The 14,033-nt window shown below is 55.2% G+C and overlaps 1 protein-coding gene across 2 annotated transcripts in view; it reads right to left on the reverse strand.

Annotated features, from left to right (window-relative positions):
- Window positions 1-11,653, reverse strand: part of ZCCHC24 (zinc finger CCHC-type containing 24) — a 65,236-nt gene extending 53,583 nt beyond the window's left edge. Inside the window, exon 1 of one of the 2 annotated variants that reach the window (XM_027531011.1) lies at window positions 11,260-11,653. In XM_027531011.1, the coding sequence (XP_027386812.1) occupies window positions 11,260-11,505 (246 nt within the window). In that variant the 5' untranslated portion in view covers window positions 11,506-11,653. Of the gene's footprint in view, window positions 1-508; window positions 776-11,259 lie in introns of those variants that run through there. The other variant, XM_027531012.1, reaches the window with a different exon arrangement.
- Window positions 11,654-14,033: the final 2,380 nt, after the last annotated feature.

Genomic DNA, 14,033 nt, shown 5'->3' on the forward strand with positions numbered 1-14,033 from the left:
GTCTCCTGCAGCCCGAGCTTGTGCACGGTGTGTCCGGGGAGTCCTCAGCCCAGCCTGGGCCAGCTCTCTGGAAGCCCGGGGAGGAAACGGCCCACCTCTCTCACCTCTCCCACCTCCAGTTGACAGGAACCAGATGTCTTGCCTGGCTTCAAAGCAGACGCGGCCCAGGCCCCCTCCTGGTGTATACAGCCTCTATTTATAGGAGTCACGGGCTCTGGGCGGCCAGGCACACTGGAATTCAGCAAAGGTGGGGCCTGCTGTGAGGCTGGCAGGGAATGGCCGTGAGACCCTTCTCCCAGGGCCAGGCCAAGGCTAGAAAGAGGTAGCTTCCCCAGGGGCTGATGGCAAACCTGGGCACGGGGCTCAGGCTTACTAGGCTCCAGTTCTTGCGCACACCAGTGGGGACAGTTCTTCTGGATCCCCTCAGTGTAGGAAGGGAGGGGAGTAAGCTGAGAGCTCGTCCCAGGGAGTCAAGACACCCCTCCTCCAGCCAGGACGGAGCCCACACCTCACACATGTATGCCTCTGGAGGTCCGGCACTTCCCTGGAGGACACAGCCCTCACTCTTCTTGGCTCTCTGGACACCCTGCTCTTCGACCCTGGCCCAGCCCTTCCCCTCTCTGGGCCTCTTTTCTCTCTGGGATCTGGAAGGAAAGACAGAGACACGACAACCAGGGCAGCTCAGGCCCAACACACAGTCAGTCCTCAGTGACTCTGCACTGAACTTAAAGGCTCCTGATGACATCTTGGGCTTCCCTGGTGGCTCAGCTGGCAAAGAATCCACCTGCCATGCGGGAGACCTGGGTTCAATCCCAGGGTTGGGAAGATCCCCTGGAGAAGGGAAAGGCTACCCACTCTAGTGTTCTGGCCTGGAGAATTCCACGGAATATAATTCATGGGGTCACAAATCTCTGCTCTACCACTGCACAGGGCCACTGTGGAAGATCCCACACGAACCTGCATCCAGTCTGAGGGCAACTTTCCAGCTCCCTGAAAGGCAGAGGGTCCTTTGGGGGAGCGGTACACGAACCAAGACAGGACAACCTTAAGGGATGTGGGGAGAGTCCCAGCGGAAGTGGGATTAGATGATATTAGTCACACAAACTGAGCACTTCAATGTCCCTGGCGCTGGAAGCTTTACGTGTGTTAAGATAACTAATGCTCACCACAGCTCTATGAGTCACTGTCCCCATTTTACAGATTAGATCAGTGTGTTCAAACTTCTTTGAATGACCCGGGAAACTTTTAACCAATACAGTTTTTCTGGGTCCCACCTGAGACCTATCAAAGCAGCCACCAGGGACTGAAGGCCCAGAATCTGCTTTGCTTCACTGTGGTAGAATATACATTACGTAAAAACCTATCCTTTTAACGATGTTTAAGCGTGCAGCTCAACGGCACTAAGCACATTCACATTATTTATAGGGCAAACATCACCACCATCCATCTCCAGAAATCTTTCGTCATTCCAAACTGAAACTCTGTCCCCATTAAACACTAACTCGCCACACCCCCTTTACCCCTAAGCCCAAGTCAGCATTTTTCAATCTCCCATGGAAGGTACAACCTTCCTAGCCCTACCTGGCCTTGGGAGCACCAACCTTGGGACTTTCCAACCATCAAGGTTTCTCCTTAGCTTGTCTCTGGGCCTCTCCCCATCCAAACTGGTCTGGGGGAGGGCAGTGTCGCCCCAGCCTCCCAGAGAAAAGTTCATCCAAACAAGAGACTTGAAGTTCCAAATGGTGTGACTCATTCTCATGACTGGGAAATGCAATTTCACAAATAACAACCCTCTTATTATTTTTTTTTCTTTCTTTCCTTTTTTCTTTTTTTTTTTTCTTTTCTTTTTTTTTTCTGGATAAGATTTAAGCAAGTCCACAGGAATCAGGGCTGTTTTGGCAGCAAATTGTCAAGAGGAAGGGGAAGTTTGGTGGGTGCCAGAAACTGCACTAATTATACCCTGAAAAACCTCTCCCCCATCTTGTGGCCACACACCCCTGCCCACGGGCAGCCCCGTGGGTATCCCTGGGCAGGCAGAGGCCTCTGAGTAGGCTGTCCTCCCCCTGGCAGCTTGACACCCCTCCCACCGCCTCAGGAAGGTCATGGCTTTGTCCCTCAGGAGGGTCACACAGGCAGCTGTGGGTCAGAGGAGCGGGGCCAGGGCTCCCCTCCCCGCTGCCTCTCCCCATCCAGTGTACACTGGCCTGGCCCTCACAGCTGCTCCAACGGCCTTCCCCAGTCCCAATTCAAGACGACACCAGGAAAAGACGAAAGGAAGGAGCAGCCAGCCGACCCAACCTCATTCTGAAGTCACGATAGAGAAAGTGAGGCCAGGGGCACAGACCAGGGCACGCAGCCAGGCCTAAGGGCCAGGAGTTCTGCTTGCCGGCTGGCTGGAGGGGCGGGTGGGGCGGCAAGCTGTTTCCTCTCTGAAGCCCTGAGGAGCTCGGCCCATGGAGGTAAAAGGCGAGCCGGTCTCTCAGCCGTTTCCATGGCCTGTGGGGACTGATTGGAGCAGAGGCCAGGACATGCAGAGCTCCCTCCCCTCTGCCCGTGGAGCTGGGTCCCGGGCTTCTGGATTCCCCACATGTAACAGGGAGCAAGGAAGGAGGGCAAACTTTAGGATCTCTGCAGGCCTGCTTTTTTAAGGTCCAGACACTCAGGTACTGAAAGATGTCCCCAGAGCATGGTACACAAGAGGGCACTTCATTCACAAGGCACCACCTCTCCCAAGTCCTGCCGCTCATGGCTGGAGGGCAAGGCTGGGCAGGGCTTCCCTTCATCAGTCAGCCCCTAATTCTACAACAGCGAGGCTACTCCCCTCGGTGTCCCACTGGCCACTGCTTTTCTCCCTCCAGGCCTGCACTTGCTGTCCACCCCTGGGATGCCCACCCTGGATCCAAACCCTCCAGGATCTGGTTCTTGACCTGGTTCTGACTCCAGTGATATGGCCAAGAAACCACCCCTTCTTCTTGCTCAGGCCTGGGCTCCAAGTGACAGTGTGAAAACCACCGGTTCAGGTGCTCCTGAGGTCCCACTGGCTACAGAGGCCCAGCCCCCTCCAGAGACCTTCCAGGCCTCCTGACCATAGCCTTGTGCTGCGGGCTGGGATGCGGACTCCCCTGCCCTGGCCTGAAGGAGCTCTGAAGTCTGTCTCTCATCTCTTTATACAGAGATACCTCTTCATCTCTCCATAGGGCAGAACATCCCCAAAGGCAAAGATTCTACTATCTTCCACTGCCCCAGAGACCAGACTCCAGTGCTCTTTAAGCCCCTGATAGTCCTGCATATAGACAGTCACAGGCAGGAAGAGGGCTCCATTTGACAGATGGGGGTATGGATGCTCTAATACCTTGAAGGATTTAGCTCAGGGTCTCTGAGTTCCCATGGACTAAGTCGGAGGGTGCTCTCACCCCAGTTTGCTGCTCTGGCTGAGGGGTGAGGGCAGCCCCACTAGAGTATGGCTCTGGGTCATCTAGGCCCAAATGAACAGCCTTGGGGAGGAGACCACCTCCTTCCTCCCCGGGTCAGTGACCCCAGCAGCAAGCAGGAAGTGTGGGATCCTTAAGCCACATGCAGGGAACAAAGCATCAGATTCCTGTCCATGGCTGGAACTTCTCCAAGGTTCTGGCTCGACTGTTGGGGAAAGTTAGATGGGAAGAACTACGGTTTATTCCGAGCCCACTTGTGTCACATACTCGACTGGATCCTTTCCCTTTCTTAGACTCATACCTGCCAAGAACACTGTTCGGATGGGCCTTGTCTGGCCGGTTTATAGAACTGGGAACTGAGGCTCAACGAGGCTGAGTAACTTCCCAAGGAAACACAAGCAGCACGTGTCTGAGAGGAGCTTTGCAGCCCGATCTGCTGGCCTGTTTTACATTTCAGCTCCTGAATGGCCTCCAAGGCTTGTCTTCCCCTACAGGAAGGGGAGCCACCTGGCAAGGACCACCCTCCTTGGCACAGAGGCCCTGTGACTCCACACTGCCAAGCCCCTCAGGCCTGGTAAGACAGAGTACCAGCTTCTCTGGGTTGTGTGAGGGGCTCGGGCCCCAGGGTTTGTGGTTCTGCTGAGGGTACACAAGGAGAGATTTTCAAGCCCAAGTCAACCTGACCAAGTGTGCTTCCTTTTGGCCACCATCCCCAGGACAGAAAGAGGGCACAGTGGGAGAGGCAGGCAGGAGTTGAGGCAGGTGGGCAGGAGCTTCTGAGGGCAGCCAAGAAGAAGACAAGATGGGTGCAAGAAGAGAAGAGGGGACAGCTGGCAGAGGTGGGCACAGCACCACAGGTAAGCTCTGTGCAGAGCAAATGCGGAGTCTGCTGCCCCCGGGGCCTGAGAAGGCCTGAGAGGAGGAATCCTCTGCTCCTAGGTCCCAGCTCCGTGGGGGTTCTTCCATTCTTCCAGCAGCTGAACAACCGCTTCCTTATCCCCAAAGCCATCCCTGTCCACACTGCTATACACACACACAGACATGCACACACATGCACGCCCACACTCCTCTCTTTGGAACAAGAAACCATTCATCTCACAAATGACTCCACCCCTTCTCCAAGGAGATCTGCACTTTTTCACCCCTAGGGTCTATCTGGGGCTCCAGCCCCTGGGGTCAGATACATACACATGCTCACATACACACATACATTCTATACAAAAAGCAGGGGTGGATATGGGCTGGGCTCAGGGATAGGAGACAGCCATGGCCAAGGATGGAGTGGGCCAATGGGAAAGTGAAGTCAGACCAAGGGTTTCCCCAGCTGTGGTTAGACCCCAGTTCTGCTCCTATTTCCAAGGTCTGAAGATGACCTGTGGGCCAAGAATGCAGCAGTGCTGACCAGGACAGATGCAGCAACCCTCTACTCAGGACCCCCTAAGGGCACCATTGCCTCCTGGAAGTCCATTCACCGGGGGTGTACAAAACACAGCCCCCTGGATACAGCCAGAACTTGATGGGAGATTCAGATTTCAATAAGAAGGCTGTGTTCTTCTTGGTAAGGGGAGTTGGGAAAGAGAAATGGGAAAAGAAAGGACCAAGGGATGGAGAAGCACAGTGACAGCAAGATGGAGTGGAACAGACCCAGGGGAGGGTCCCCCTCCCCACTTAGTCTCTCCTGTTCCCCTGCAGGTCACCACTCACCTGGCAGGGGTTCACATTTCATAGCTACGTGCCTGCTTCCCAGCTCCCCAGCTCAAGCATAGGCACTGGCTCTTGCTTCTAGACCAAATGCATTGAATGAAAGCAGAAAGCATGGATCTGAGAATCCGAGGACTAGACGGTCCCTAATAGTTAGACAGTCTGGGGCACCACCAAGGCTTGCAGCCTCTACAGCAAGGGGCCTGGATTTGAGGTCCACTGTCCACATGATCCCCCTGAAATCATGTGCAAATGCAAGTTGTGTGTGCATGGACAGGTGTGCTGTGTGCATTGCACTGAGGAGAGGAACTTGAGCTGCTTTCAGATTCTCAAAGAGGCCCACAGCCAAAGAAGGTCAAGAACACTTCACACACCTAAACTTCTGCTGGGACACCTCTAGGCATGGGGTTTCATGACTCCCACATCAGCTCTTTAAAATTTATCAAGCAATTCATAAACACTTCTTCTGTGAGATAAAACAAAAGGCTAAGAGGCTGAGGAAAGTGTTCCCTAGTCACAAGTCTGGGGAAGGAAGAGGAGGAGAGAGTCCAAGTCATCCATCCACCCATCCACCTAGCGAATGTCAACTGAGCACCTAGTCTGTCCCAGACACTGACCAGGCATCGGATGCTGGGATTACCAAGTGAAATATGACAGGATTCCTATTCTCAGAGTGCTGACAGCAATACCGACTGTTCAGACATGCTTTACCAGAAGCATGCACCATTTCTCTGTCATGGGACATGGAAGGAGGGAGGTGTGTTCCCCATGGTATTCAGGTAAAGCCTTCAGAGAAGAGACATCCTCTGGGGCCATAAAGAAGTAAGTTGGAATCTGTCAGTTATACAAGGACAGTCTGCAGCATTAGAAGCAGTAGAAGCAACAGCAAGTGCAAAAGCTTAGAGTGAAAGCTTGGTGCTTAGTGTTTTCAGAAACCTCAAGTGAATCTACATGGCCAGAGGAGGGCGGGATAAAAATTATACATCACAGCCACCACCACCCCCACACATACACACAAGAGACCAAGCACCCTGAGACACACCCTGGAGCCCTGATCCTCAACTGATTCCCTGACTTTATCTTCCTCCTCTTGAAGAGCCTTAGTTTCCCCATGTGCATAATGGAGATGCTGCACCCAGTGGGTGCTACGGGACAGGAGTGCTAGGAAGTCCTCGGTGTCCACCTCCTCTGCCTCCCCCAAGCCAGGCCACCCTTGGACTCATGCCCCACAGAGTCCCAGGCTGGAGCAAGGACATGACAGAAAACCCAGGACCCATGAGCAATGCCTGCCACTCCTCAGAAGGTTTGGGATTGGGGACAAAGCAAGTGAGGCACTGAAGCCTGACAGAGCACCCTGGTTAATGCATGCCCCATACTGGCACCCAGGGCACGATCCAGGTGAATGCCACCCGCACCAGCAAGGCAAGCCAATGGGACAGCTGTAGTCAGGATGCAGGAGACTTCTAGGTCGAGCTCTGCCACTGACTTGCTGAGTTACTAATCAGGCCTCTATTTTCTCTTCTGTAAAATGGGGCCATGAAGAAAAGATGCCTAGAATAAAGCACCACCTCCCAAAGTAAGGGACGCTTCTCCGCAGAGTCTTTCTCTTGGTGCTGACCGCGCCTGACTTTCTGTCACTGCTAATTCCCTATTACTAATGCTGCCTGCTTTCCTCCCTTCCACCTGACTCAGAAGGTCCATGAGGTGTGGTCTCCCTCCGAGTCTAGGCCCGCCCTGTCAACTGAATCTGACGGAGGGAGGGTCACGCCATCTCGGCCAACAGGCCCTCGAACGACGGTCTCCCTTGTCTGAGTCAGAGCTCAGCTTTCCAGGGCTGGCCAGAGGGAGCCGGGCAGCTTCCCAAGCTCCCAGCTGGGCTGGAACGGCTGTTCCTCCCAGGCCCTGGGGCTGCCCCCCACCACTTCACACAGACCACAAAGGCTGCTGGGAACAAACCTCAGCTCCTGAAGCCCATTCAACCCGTTAGGCAAACTCCCACCTTCAACAAATAGGTGGCTTTGTTCTACACATCCATGCCAGTCGGGCAGCCCCTCGGCTCAGATGCACGAACGGACAGCAAAAGTGATATATCCAAACCTTCAGAAGACTGTCAATACCTGCTGCTGCTGCTAAGTCGCTTCAGTTCTGTCCGACTCTGTGCGACCCCATAGACGGAAGCCCACCAGGCTCCCCCGTCCATGGGATTCTCCAGGCAAGTACACTGGAGTGGGTTGCCATGTCCTGCTCCAATGCATGAAAGTGAAAGGTGAAAGTGAAGTCGCTCAGTCGTGTCCGACTCTTAGCAACCCCATGGACTGCAGCCTACTAGGCTCCTCCATCCATGGGATTTTCCAGGCAAGAGTATCGGGAGTGGGTGTCAATACCTAGGACCTTTTAAATCAGGACACTGAGGTTACCCCCTCAAAGGTTTCTAACAGCCTCATGTGTGTAGGAGCCTGAAGCCCTGTCTGGTAAGCCTCATGAGACCCTTACTGCTGTTCTCAAATCTCCAGTGAGACCAGAGAGGCAAAGAGGAGGGTGTCCTCGGTGCTATGAAGATAGCACTAGGACCCAGGAGGGCATCTGGGTTAACAGCTGCAGGAAGAGCCTCCCACGGGTTGAAAATATCCAACAAGGAAGAGGTCTGCTTTGATGGAGCACGCCCTGAACTTGGAGGTATTCAGAAGAATGTCGGGTTGAGGAAAGGTTAGCAGGCTCTGTCCTGCAGGACTTCTCAGAGCCTTTACTGTGTTAGTGGGCAGTATGTGTCTCCAAGGGAAGGATACTAGGCTGTGTTCCCCAAATGTATTTGACTCCAAAGCCCGTCCCCTCAACCTCCACAGAGCATCACTTGACAGCTGAGCCACATCTTCAAGCCACATCTGGCCCTGGAGGAAGAGGAAAAGAAAACAGCTGCCCTAAACATCTGACCTGGAATGGGACAGCTCTGTCTCCCTAAGAGGGTGCAGGAGCTACCCAGGAGGGGCTCTTGGCATCACTCGGAGGTGCTTAAGCACTAATTCTCAACATGAGGGTAACTCTACTTTTCTGCAGGTGGAGTCCCACAGCCTCCACACTGCTGTGAATTTAAATTCCAAACAAAACCTGGCAGGGAAGACCCCCCACCCTCATGCCACCAACCCCAGCTGCCTCTAAGACCTGCCTTCCTCGGGTACCCGGAGAAAGAGAGGAAGGGCATAGCCAAGGGCCTCACAAATTTCTCTCCAAAGACATACATTAATAGTTGTTGCCACAGATCAGGGTTGAAACAGGGGTTCATTCACAGGGTCTAGTTTCTATACCCAGAGGCCTTTTTAAGAACTGCACCAAGTACCTGTGTGTGCTTTGGCCTGGCAGGCTTACCACACTAAGAAGCCGAGAAAACCCCCACAAGCAACCACCCCCTGGTGCCAGTTTCTGAACTTGCCCATGAACTCCACCATCTCCCTCTCTGCTCCCGGAGCCAGTGCTCCACTCAGAACCCTTGGCTTATCTTCAGCTTCCAGAGCTGAGGTTCTAGGGGCACAATGGGCTTCTGTGCCCCCATGTCCTCAGCCCCCACCCCCGCCCAAACCCCAGCTGCATTCATGGTGTTCTGCTATTGTGGTGGGAGCAGCCTGGGGGTGGTGCAGGAGGGGGTGGGCTCTTGGCACGGGGACTGGCGCAGACAGGCCATGGTCAGTGGTCAGCATGCAAGTCACATCCGCAGGCACTGCCACTGGGCCTGCCAGGCTCTGCATGGAATGGTGACGCTCCTGGGGCCCTGGGGCCCTTCGCAGAGTTCCTGCAGGCCCACACACAACTTGCTTCCTGTCGGACAAGCCCCTTGGTGGCATTCAGGTGGGGGGTATTTTTTCTTGCCTTCTCAACCAGTTGCTATTTTGGAGCCATATTAGGTCACCAGCTAAGCCCTGGATGCAGGAAAGGCCTGTCCCTAGAAGCACAGCTGGGGCTTCAAGAGGGTTTAGGAGGCGAAACGGGTTGGGGGGAGGTGGTGAGAGCGGGTGAGTCTGAAGCCAAGAGAGTCTTCCAGAAGTCAGCAGACACAGCCTTCCAGCCCCTGCATGGAAGCCACTGGCTCATGAACATAGGAGAAGCCCCTCCTTACTCTCCCAACTCAGCCTGTCTGTAGGTATATCTTCTCCTGTACAGCTCTCAAATCCCACACACATCACCCTGGAGGACAGCAGAGATTACATGTTACAGATAGGTAAACTGAAGCCCAGATAGAGATGAGGGTTCTTCCAAAGTCAGATCATGAGAGAGTGTTTTCCACCATTGCTCTAGATAACCTTTACCAGCTCCTTCTACACTGGCCCTAGCAAAGGAATGTGCCCCTTCAATGGGGACACCAAGGTAAGCAGCTAGCAGAGGCTGCTTAGGGACCCCCACTTGATCTGTGAACCATGGTCTCCCTTCTGCCTTTGGGTTCCTACAGGATCCCCATGAAATCACCCACCATTCACACAGTATCATCTTATCTGTCTTCTAATCTGGGGCCCCCATGGGACTCTGGTGGAATCCCCAGGGGGCCACACAGAGCTCAAAAATGTTTGGTAAGAAAGCAAACAACTGACAAGACCCAGGCACTGTCCTCCAAAGTCCCTGGTCACAGAAGCCAGTTCCCCGAAGAGAAGGCAAAGTCCCTTGTAAGAAAGAAAGATTTCCAGCCAAGAACAATTCCTCAGGTGGAGAGAGTGCTTTACAGTTTACAAAGAGTTCTGGAATATGAATGCTGTCGCCTGGCACCAAAGGGTGCTTTCCAGATTCATCTCCCCCAGCTATGCCTGACAGTCCAATACAGGTCAACTATCCCTTCTTTTTGCTGGCCTGCCGTCGGCCCATCTCTAGGCCTCAGGCCAGCAGTTCACATGGCCACGTCTTCCCTAGTCAATAATGGCAGAGGCAAACACATTATGGGGTCACAAAGGGCGACCCTCTGTCTTTCCCACCTCATCACCAGCACACTGGTGTATACACAGGTCTTCTCCCGCAAACTGGTAAGGGACTCTGACTCTCCTGAAACTAACCAGTGTGCCCTGGTCTAAAAGACAAGTGCCCCTCCCGTGGGTCCTCTTCCCGGGCCCCTCCCTCTGCACTTTTGCAGAGAGAGCTGCCAGAAGCAGAGTGAGGGAAGGCCACAGAGGGTGTCTGCGGTTCTCACATGAGGCAGGAGTAAGTGAGAGTGGGGCCCAGGAGGAATCCAGCTGAAGGGAGAGAGGATGGTATCCAGGAAGGCTCTGAAGAGCTCTCCAAGGGACTGGGAGGTCCTGGCAATCTGGGTATTTATCTAGCTGGGGAAAGATGCAATCTGGGTATTTATCTAGCTGCCCGTCTGACTTTGTAACTGAATCCATCCAACAGGCAGACTTTGCAACGGCAGCCGGCCCAGGTTTCTGGAGAAGGCACTGGGCAGCTGGAACCTCTCCCCCTATCGAGCCCCCTCCCAGGAGCTCAAGAGATTTCCCTTTCATTTCCTTCCAGGCTGGAAGGGCGGGGGACAGCACAGTCTGTGGGGTCAAGCCCTCAAAAACCACTTCCTATGTGGCTGGGGGAGGGCGAGCGGCTGAAGAGTGTATTTGGGGGTCCCTGCGTGAGAACAGCAGAAAAATTCTGCGGGTCAGTCACTGCTCTTCAGAGTGCCCTTCAGGTCGGAAACCACCGAAGTCGGAGGAGAAGATTTCAGGGCCCTCCGGAGGAACTCGGAGCAAATCCACACTCTCCGTCCCAGCGAGCGGTGGCCAAGGGGGGGATGGGGTTGGGCGTGGGAAGGACATTTGGAAGGGGCTCCCCGCACAAGCCGCGCCCCGGCTGTCTGGAGACAATCCGGAACCCACCCACCCGGTCGGCTTCCCCAGCCCCCTTGGAGCAGGGCGCCCCAGGCTGGGAGAGAGGGAAGGAGGGCTCCACCCGCCCCAGGCTACTCCGGGCCGGGCTCAGGCGGGGAGGTGACGCGCTCCCGGCGCCCCGGGGACTTCGGGAGGCGAGTTTGGCAGAGCTGAGCGAAGTCAAGCCAAGCAGGGCCGGGCAATACGGAGCCGGGCCGGGGCCAAGCCAGGAAGAGCTGGGCAGATAGGAAAAGGCCCTGCGCGGTCGCCGGAGGGCGGGGGCGCGCGGGGGCACCCACCTCTCCGCGCTGCAGCTGGAAGAAGCTGTTGAGATAGCTGGAGTGCAAGGGCGAGCCCAGCTGCTCTGGGCGGCCCTTGCCGAAGGCCAGCTCTGGGGGCGCGGCGCCGGCGGGCGGCTCTGGCCGGAAGGCATCGAAGGCGCTCGCCTGGTGCGTGTCCTGCAGCGACAGGTAGACCCAGTTGAGCAGCTGGGTCGGCTGGTACACCGAGGCGGCGCTCGTGTCGATGGCCGACAGCAGGCTCATTTTGCGGCGGCGGTGCCGGCTCCCCGCCCCCCACCCCGGCCGCCCGCTCGCGCCCCCCCCTCCAGCGGAGGGGCGGGCACCGGGGAGCCTGCGCCCACTGCCGCCGCCTGAGCCTGGACGGCGATCGCCTGCACCCCGCGCTCAGCCCGCAGCCGCCGCCGCCGCCTCCCCCCAACTGCAGCCGCAGCGCGCGCGGGCGGAGGAAGGAGGCAGCGAAAGTTGGGCAGGAAACTTTTGGGCCCGCCCCCTCCGAGCCGCCCGCCCCGCCCCGCCCCGCGATCCGCTATCTGCCTCTGTGCTGACCCCTTCAGCGGCCGCTCCTGGGGTGGGGTTCTATGAGGCCCCGCCCCTTGTGGCACCATCCTCGCCTTCCATTGGCTGTATCATTGAATATAGAGTAGCGGGGGCGGGGTGAGAGGGGGGAAAAGGAGCTCATCTACATAGGTAGCACGGGGAGGGTCCGCCCATGGGCGGTCCCGTTGCAGTCCCCGCCCACTGAGTGTGGCCGGCCCAGCTCCCCAGCTCTGCAGGAGCTCTGTGCTCCCCGGGCCTGATATGTCCAGGCTCTCTCTGCTTTCGGCTCACTGCTGTCTCTCTTTCCAACTCCTTTACAATGATTTCATTTTCACTTGTTTTTTCCCCCTATTTTCTTAGCTTCCACATACTCTTCTTTCTCTCAGACTAACATCTCCTGTGTCCACCGTCTGTCTGTCGTCTTTCTCGGCGGATCTGTTTCAGTCTCTCGTCTTTTCTACTTTCGTCTAGTCTGATGTGTCTTTGCCTCTCCCCTTCCCCTCTCAGACCCAGACACGCGCGCGCGCGCGCGCACATACACACACATACTCACACACACATCTCCCCCCCTCCTCTCACTATCACCAAAGGACCCTCCCCCTCCCACTTAATTCCTTCCATCTGCAGAATCGTTTTTCGGGTCTGCTTAGCCAAGGGGGGCCTGGGTTCCTGCCCCAGGAAGGACTCCCCGCCCCCTTCCCTCGCCTTCCTCCCTCCCCCTCTCTCTTCTCCTATTTCTGCTCTGCGGCCGCCTCACTTCTTGCACTTTTCCTCGGCCCGAACCCGCGGTCCCAGCCCACCCCAATGCCTCTGCGGGTCGCCAGGACTCTAGATGAGTTTGGGGAACTGAGGAAGACGTCTGTCACTCTGCTCCCCAGGGCAGCCCAGCTAGTTCAAGTATGCCGCGGGGTGGCGGGGGTAGGGTGGGGCTCCACAACCATCCCTCGCCCTGCCCCGCCCGACACACTCCGAAGCCCCGAGGCCTTCACCCTCTCAAACTTAGGTAATCTTCGGGCGCCTGCGCTGCGCCAGCGCCAGGGACCTAGCGACAAGGCGCCTAGAGGGGGACGCGAGTGACCTCTCCAACCTCCAGTGGTTCTGGAGCCATTCAGCCTGGCGTTCAAGTGCCAGCTTGGCCACCTTCCAGATGAGTGGCCTTGGCGTTGCGCCTAACCTCTGCTGATGAACCTTTCTCTTCTGTAAGATGGGGAGGGTCACTGTCCTACCTCTAGGGATATTTGTGAGCTTACCAGTTTGAGCTTGAAAATCAGAAGATATTCCATGAAGGTCAGCTCTCTGGTATCCCCTCCAAGAGGTTTTCTCCCACCACCTGCATGGGCACACATCTGTGGATGCTTGGAAGTGAAAGGACTTCAGTGGTGACCAAATGCCACCCTTTCCAACCATGTCACCAACCAAGAACCCCTTGGTTTTTTTTTTTTTTTTTTTTGGTCTCATTTGATTACGTTTTCAAAGATTTTGTCTATCAAACAGTTTGGGATTATTAATACAAATGATAACACACATACCAATCTTAATATTTTTCATCATCAGAGACACACATATATAGTACCCTTTATATTTTAAACCTATCCCTTGAAAGAGAAAGTACACATTTGTTGGGAATAAATGTTATTACCATTTACTTTTGGTAACATTTGGGGTCATCTCTGGAACTCTGATACTATCTTTAAGGTTCCAAGGGGAGGGGCTGGATAGGATTTAGAACCACCGATCTAAACTTTCCCTAAGTTTTACAGAGAAAACTGCTAGTCAGAGAGGAAACGTCTTCCAATTGCACATCTTCCAGTTCCAAAAGCAGGCAGCTGGGGAGCCTAAAGGAGACCCAAGGTTTCCAGCATTAGCCCAGAACTCTGTCTCTACCCACCACTCTTCTTCTGGGCAAGGATAGTCCTGTTATCTTGAAGTGCATATTTTTTCCCTAGTATGGGTTGCAAATTTAAATTGCTTTAGAGACCAGGCAGGTACCAGGCAATAAACAGGTAATGATGGAGCATGTGGAGAGCCAAAGTGCTAGCCACACAAAACCTACTGCTATGGTTCTTAGCCTCAGAGAGACTATGAGTCTCAGGCACCTGGTCTGGGATCCCCTGTCCCTAAGAACAATGTTGCAGTACCCTCCATGCTGCAAGGGCACTGGTCCTACCTGGTGACCATACTGATGGCCTCTGCTCTCTTCACCACCACCCCCACTTCATAGTTCCTACACAGGG

Source organism: Bos indicus x Bos taurus, chromosome 28, assembly GCF_003369695.1.
Source record: "Bos indicus x Bos taurus breed Angus x Brahman F1 hybrid chromosome 28, Bos_hybrid_MaternalHap_v2.0, whole genome shotgun sequence".
In the NCBI taxonomy this organism is placed as follows: Eukaryota; Metazoa; Chordata; class Mammalia; order Artiodactyla; family Bovidae; genus Bos; species Bos indicus x Bos taurus.